Below are 7694 nucleotides of genomic sequence, written 5' to 3' on the forward strand. Positions count from 1 at the left end.
ACACGCAGCGCAGGAGATACACGCAGCGCAGGACCGGACTGGTGACATGGTACATGCGTCTCCACTCAACCAGCCGCGCAGCGCAGGAGACACGCGGCGCAGGAGACGCACGCAGCGCAGGACCGGACTGGTGACATGGTACATGCGTCTCCACTCAACCAGCCGCGCAGCGCAGGAGACACGCAGCGCAGGAGACACACGCAGCGCAGGAGACACACGCAGCGCAGGACCGGACTGGTGACATGGGACATGCGTCTCCACTCAACCAGCCGCGCAGCGCAGGAGACACGCGGCGCAGGACCGGACTGGTGACATGGTACATGCGTCTCCACTCAACCAGACACGCAGCGCAGGAGACACGCGGCGCAGGAGACAATGACACGGCACACAAGGCGGGGTAACATCAGGTGGCAGCGATACGGCACCTGCAGGAAGTTCTGGCTGGCACTGATGAGTGACAGTTGGGCACTCGGACTCTCCGGCTGTGATTGGCTCCCTCGGACTCCCTGAACCAACGATGGGATCTGATCGGCCACAAGCTGCCGGACACAAAGATAACCGAACGTTACAACACGCAAAGACTCCCCTCCCCGTGACCTCCAATATGGAGGCTACCCAACAATGACCACATACATGCAGAGACCGCGCAGACCTGACCACATACATGCAGAGACCGCGCAGACCTGACCACATACATGCAGAGACCGCGCAGACCTGACCACATACATGCAGAGACCGCGCAGACCTGACCACATACATGCAGAGACCGCGCAGACCTGACCACATACATGCAGAGACCGCGCAGACCTGACCACATACATGCAGAGACCGCGCAGACCTGACCACATACATGCAGAGACCGCGCAGACCTGACCACATACATGCAGAGACCGCGCAGACCTGACCACATACATGCAGAGACCGCGCAGACCTGACCACATACATGGAGAGACCGCGCAGACCTGACCACATACATGCAGAGACCTCGCAGACCTGACCACATACATGCAGAGACCGCGCAGACCTGACCACATACATGCAGAGACCGCGCAGACCTGACCACATACATGCAGAGACCGCGCAGACCTGAGCACATACATGCAGAGACCGCGCAGACCTGACCACATACATGCAGAGACCGCGCAGACCTGACCACATACATGCAGAGACCACGCAGACCTGAGCACATACATGCAGAGACCTCGCAGACCTGACCACATACATGCAGAGACCTCGCAGACCTGACCACATACATGCAGAGACCGCGCAGACCTGACCACATACATGCAGAGACCGCGCAGACCTGACCACATACATGGAGAGACCGCGGAGAGGACGGAGGACAGGAAGTGGACAGCACAGGAAGGAATGTAGAGGACGGAGGACAGGAAGTGGACAGCACAGGAAGGAATGTAGAGGACGGAGGACAGGAAGTGGACAGCACAGGAATGTAGAGGACTGAGGACAGGAAGTGGACGGAGGACAGGAAGTGGACGGAGGACAGCAAGTGGACGGAGGACAGCAAGTGGACGGAGGACAGCAAGTGGACGGAGGACAGCAAGTGGACGGAGGACAGCAAGTGGACGGAGGACAGGAAGTGGACGGAGGACAGGAAGTGGACGGAGGACAGGAAGTGGACGGAGGACAGGAAGTGGACGGAGGACAGGAAACAGGTGACTTACCCTGCAGCTCTGCACCAGCTGTTGTTGTGCGGCGGGGTTCTTGTTGCTGGACGCGGCATTCTGAGCGGCGGCGATGGTTTGTGTGGCGGACGCGGCGGCCTGTTTGGCTGCTTGCTGGAAGACAGGAGACGGGTACATTTCCTTATAGCTGTATGGTCAGTAGATTGTCAGCTCTGCAGCACATTGCTCTGTGGCAGACTATCACTCCCAGTACTCTGGAATCTGGGGGGGCCGCTCTTACTATCTAGTGAAGGATTTAGTTATATATACGGGAAGAGAGGCGTTAGATATACGGGAAGAGAGGCGTTAGATATACGGGAAGAGAGGCGTTAGATATACGGGAAGAGAGGCGTTAGATATACAGGAAAAGAGGCGTTAGATATACAGGAAGAGAGGCGTTAGATATACAGGAAGAGAGGCGTTAGATATACAGGAAGAGAGGCGTTAGATATACTGCACCCTCCATGTGACTAGGTGGCCTCACAGCCATAGAACGCACCTTGGCGGCCTCCACCATTCGTGCCGTGGCGTCAGCGAGAAGTTTGGCGGCGCTGAGAAGTTTTCGGGAGTTCTCCAGATCACTTTCCTGTTCGGCATCCGCCTTAATGGCGCCCACGAGATCGGACGTGGCCTGGGCCAGGATACGAGCCTGCCGCACCATCTCCCCTGCCGATCGGTGACATAGAAGTGAGAGTTACACACGGAGGACCTTCTCATGGCCGAGGACATTACATCACCACGATCTCTTCCCGCTGAAGGAAAGGAATGAGGACTGACCCGCATCTCCCATGGAGCTGAAGATGTTCTCCGTCACATTGAGGATGGTATCGGTGGCCTGGTCGTATCTGCCCGTCGGAGGTCCTCCGGTGGCATTCTTCTTGATGTGTTGCAGCAAGTCGTTGAGCGCCTGGGTGACGGCAGATGCCGCCACACCGACAGCCTTCAGGAGCTCCGGGTCTCCGGTAGCTTCTTTGGAAGACTCCACACAGCCCTCCACTGACTTGGCCACCTGCTTTCCAGCCTCCAACAGCTGCTCCTGACAGACGGGGGAACTTATCGTTGGGGCCACAACCTGCAAGGGGGACACGGGTGGTCAGCGTACTTCGCATTTGCGTAGACTGAAGTGAGGGGCAGACGGCGTTCGGATGTCTTACCTTAGTACAAGCCACCAGCTGAGAGGTGGAAAGGGCGCACTGGGTGGCAGCAGCAATGACCTGGGCCTGCTCCATGGGGTCATCCGTCCGCTCCGCTACGTTCTTGGCCTTCAGTACCAGGGCTGCCGCGGCACTTGCTACGGCCTTCGCCAACTGCATGAGCATGTCCTGGAAGGAGTATGAAGGAATACAATGAATACAGAAATACTCACCAAACCTTCTATACCTCAAGAATCGGGAGCGCGTCACCGGCAAGTGAAAGGTCCCACCACCAAACAATTGGTCATACACAATGGCCTCCCATGATGCCACCATAGGGATCCAATCACAGCACAGAGCCTAACAGCTATGAAGTTTACACCTCAATAATCAGATTTACAGGCAACCCCAACATGGAGGCCCCCCAAGGTTTACACTCTCCATAAAACCCAACTCAAAACAGACATGAGCCGCCTCTTCCAATTCCCTACAGGCAGCTCAGTGAACGCGCCCACTCCCAAATAATGGCTACTATGGTGTTCCATCTCCAATCTCCAGACCCCTCCTCGGTCACTTCACTGCTGGACCTCAACCAGCTGAACATCCAACCGGAATGGATCCAGAATGAGCCGAAAGGTTTTGTAATATGTGAAGTATAAATATAACGTCCAACAAGCCCAGATAATCCATAGCCAAGAAAACCACCAGAGGCGTCAACTAATGGGTCACCTTCAGGACTCGGCGGCCCATTTGTTGGGCTCATTCACTGGACTGGTAATTAGTCACTGGCAAGATTACCAACAGCTTTGTATATGTGTTATGGGTTACCAGTCGCCCCAATTCATCATGCAGAGCTCTGCGTGACCCTTAAAGCCACCACCATATTAGGCAGACCTCAACAACAGCACATTTACTGGTGACTACTGGTGACTACGGCCTTAGCACCAACGTTGGTCACCTAACCCGTCTGAAACTTTATTTTTACCTGGTGATCACTTCCTGTCCTCACTTACCGTCCTGTACCTATGAAGGAGCAGTGTTGTCCCCTTGGAACAGGTCATATGACTGGATATGAACCCTTCACCCTGAGGCTAACCCTTGAAGTACCGCCAGCACCTTACTAATAAAAGGAAGAAGTACCAGCATGGAAATGATGACCCCAAACATGGAAAGTGCTTTCCAAAGCCTTCATCAATACCTACCAATGACCCCATGGGGAACTCACCATCAGCCAATAAGAAGACCATCACCTATACCATCAAGTGCTCACCAGTACCAACCAATGGCCCCATGGGACCAGTACCAACCAATGGCCCCATGGGGAACTCACCATCACCCAATAAGAAGACCATCACCTATACCATCAAGTGCTCACCAGTACTAGCCCACAATCCCATGGGGAACCTATCATTAGCCATTAGGAAGTCCATCACACAAACCATCCAGAGCCCACCAATATCACCCAACGGTCCCATAATGGAACTCACCATCAGGCAATAATTAGTCCATCACCCATACAATTCAGTGCCACCCAGTATCAGCCAATGGTCCCATGGGGAACTTATCATTAAAAAGCCTGTTACCTATACCATCCAGAACTCACCAATACCACCAACAGTCCCATGGGGAACTCATCATCAGGCAATAAGTAGTCCATCACCTATACCAGTGGTGGCGAACCTTGGCACTCTAGCTGCTTTGGAACTACAAGTCCCATGAGGCATTGCAAGGCTCTGACAGCCACAGACATAACTCCGAGAGCCAGATGAATGTTGGGATTTGTAGTTTTGGAACAGCTGGAGTGCCAAGGTTCGCCACCACTGACCTATACCATCCAGAGCCCACCAATACCAACCAATGGCCCCATGGGGAACTTATCATTAGTAATTAAGAAGCCCATCGCACAGGCCATCCAGAGCCCACCACTGGCCACACAACAATCACACTGAAAGCCCAGAGTGTAATTAAAGACCAACTCCAGCCAGAACTATTTCTGGGTTGCATTCTTAGTTCTAATTAGTGGGAAGGGTTAGATACTCCACCCCTGTACACCATTCTCTCACTACCTGGAAATCAGTTTCAGCGTCCGCCATTTTTTGGGTTGCTGGATTTGGTGAAGACACACACTGGGGGTCTTCAGCTGTAGCCCGGACTGTGCCCGGACTGTGCCCGAGCCCGGACTGTGCCCGAGCCCGGACTGTGCCCGAGCCCGGACTGTGCCCGGACTGTGCCCGAGCCCGGACTGTGCCCGAGCCCGGACTGTGCCCGAGCCCGGACTGTGCCCGGACTGTGCCCGAGCCCGGACTGTGCCCGAGCCTGGACTGTCGTGTGTGTTGTTGGACCTGGGCTGCAGTACGGTGCCTATCTCTATGTCCCAGGCTGGGGAGTCAGGTAGTTCACTATGCAGAGGGGCGCCATGATGGGGCAGTGTGACTCCACAAACCATTTCATTAGGTTTTCTACGCTGACCAGCTGGACGGACCCCTCGGGGGGTACAAAAAGCGGCGAGAAACCCCCCCAGCAGGACAACCAGAGGTTCTAGCCTTCCTCACACTATCCAATAGTAAAAACCTAGAACAGTTTAGCCCGGAGTTGGCTTTAAAGGAACTTCCAGAAACATTTTGATTTCAGCCGTAGAGCAGTGAAGATGGTGGAGAGGGATACCAGCGTGCATGCACAATCACCACACCACAGTGTCCGCAATCACCGCAGAACACTTCCACCATGTGATCGATAGAAAGGATTGAGAGACATTTCCTGCCATGGAAATCCCAATCAGCTGCCACCATTATAACCCGGAAATGATAGAAAATCAATCAGAGCTCCATTCCTCCCCCCGGAACAATCCCCGAGACCCGGGGGAGGGACCCATGAATGATTGCAGCCAAAACCCCAACACCATCCAGAGAAGAGGGAGAGAGACTGCCCCCAGACAGGCCACCGGATTACCGTTCTCGGCTCAGGCAATGCGTTCGCTGTGCGAGTGGCCCTGGCTGCGGAGATCTGTAGGAATCCATAAAAAACACAAATATTGCCGGAGGAAGCCGAAGATGTCAGATGGGGAGATCAAAACATGTCAAGAGAAGGTGGAATATTCTTCTAGGAGCAGAGGGACATGGACTGCAGAAGAGCTGAGGTGTCAGACCTTTATCCTGGTACCCTATGGTGGACTACAGACAATGAAGGTGACCGGGATCTGGGAGGGGGGGCGGGGTCAGACCTTCATCCTGGTACCCTATGGTGGACTACAGACAATGAAGGTGACCGGGATCTGGGAGGGGGGGCGGGGTCAGACCTTCATCCTGGTACCCTATGGTGGACTACAGACAATGAAGGTGACCGGGATCTGGGAGGGGGGGCGGGGTCAGACCTTCATCCTGGTACCCTATGGTGGACTACAGACAATGAAGGTGACCGGGATCTGGGAGGGGGGGCGGGGTCAGACCTTCATCCTGGTACCCTATGGTGGACTACAGACAATGAAGGTGACCGGGATCTGGGAGGGGGGGCGGGGTCAGACCTTCATCCTGGTACCCTATGGTGGACTACAGACAATGAAGGTGACCGGGATCTGGGAGGGGGGGCGGGGTCAGACCTTCATCCTGGTACCCTATGGTGGACTACAGACAATGAAGGTGACCGGGATCTGGGAGGGGGGGCGGGGTCAGACCTTCATCCTGGTACCCTATGGTGGACTACAGACAATGAAGGTGACCGGGATCTGGGAGGGGGGGCGGGGTCAGACCTTCATCCTGGTACCCTATGGTGGACTACAGACAGACAATGGAGGTCAGACCTTGAACCTGGTAGAAGTCACAATCATAGTGAAGAGCAGGACCCATATTTCCGGAATGAATACGCGGCGATCTCCCAGTGGACTCGGATATGGAAGGAACATGGAAGGAACATGGAAGGAACATGGAAGCTTACCTGGAAACGTGGGTCCGTGTCACACTCGCCGATCTGCTGCAGTAACTCTCCACTTGTCTGACCGACATTTCCAGCTGCCTGCAGGAGAACCTGCCGAGGCTGAAGACAGAACCGATGTAAACATTACATACACCCCAACCATTATATATACAGGGACATGTACAGTGATGGCAGACCTCGGTGCTGGGGGTATAGACCTATATGTGGGGGGGGTCAGGGATATATGTTGGGGGGATATACAATGATGGCAGACCTCGGTGCTGGGGGTATAGACCTATATGTGGGGGGGGTCAGGGATATATGTTGGGGGGATATACAATGATGGCAGACCTCGGTGCTGGGGGTATAGACCTATATGTGGGGGGGGTCAGGGATATATGTTGGGGGGATATACAATGATGGCAGACCTCGGTGCTGGGGGTATAGACCTATATGTGGGGGGGGTCAGGGATATATGTTGGGGGGATATACAATGATGGCAGACCTCGGTGCTGGGGGTATAGACCTATATGTGGGGGGGGTCAGGGATATATGTTGGGGGGATATACAATGATGGCAGACCTCGGTGCTGGGGGTATAGACCTATATGTGGGGGGGGTCAGGGATATATGTTGGGGGGATATACAATGATGGCAGACCTCGGTGCTGGCGGGCTGGGCGGTCTTCAGCAGGTCAGAGACGGCACCCGCCAGGTTCTTGGCGGCATGAAGAAGTTGCCGGCCGTTTCCTCCCTCATCCTCCATTAGAGCCGCCAGAAGCTTCACTCCGCGAGACATCTCCGTCAGGTTGGAAGAGATGGTTGTGACCGCACAGCCCACAGCCGTGTAATCTGTATCTGCGGGATCACCTGAAGCACACGTCACATGTTACATACAATGTACTGACTCTCCGGAAGGCAGAGTGGCAATGTGAGCTACATCCGAACACATCCCGCCCCACCACCCCACCA

General features: G+C 54.8%; 1 protein-coding gene across 1 annotated transcript in view; it reads right to left on the minus strand.

Moving 5' to 3' along the window:
• LOC108803051 (talin-1-like) overlaps positions 1-7694 on the minus strand; it is a 35809-nt gene that overhangs the window by 14139 nt on the left and 13976 nt on the right. Inside the window, exons 14-20 of the mRNA XM_018574895.1 lie at positions 7384-7592; positions 6746-6844; positions 2819-3004; positions 2460-2754; positions 2182-2348; positions 1683-1796; positions 426-539 (exon numbers count right to left, since the gene is read on the minus strand). Of these exons, the coding sequence (XP_018430397.1) occupies positions 426-539; positions 1683-1796; positions 2182-2348; positions 2460-2754; positions 2819-3004; positions 6746-6844; positions 7384-7592 (1184 nt within the window). The remainder of the gene's footprint in view (positions 1-425; positions 540-1682; positions 1797-2181; positions 2349-2459; positions 2755-2818; positions 3005-6745; positions 6845-7383; positions 7593-7694) is intronic.

The sequence above is a fragment of the Nanorana parkeri genome, unplaced genomic scaffold (genome assembly GCF_000935625.1).
Source record: "Nanorana parkeri isolate BGI_ZX_2015 unplaced genomic scaffold, ASM93562v1 scaffold3338, whole genome shotgun sequence".
Lineage (NCBI taxonomy): Eukaryota > Metazoa > Chordata > Amphibia > Anura > Dicroglossidae > Nanorana > Nanorana parkeri.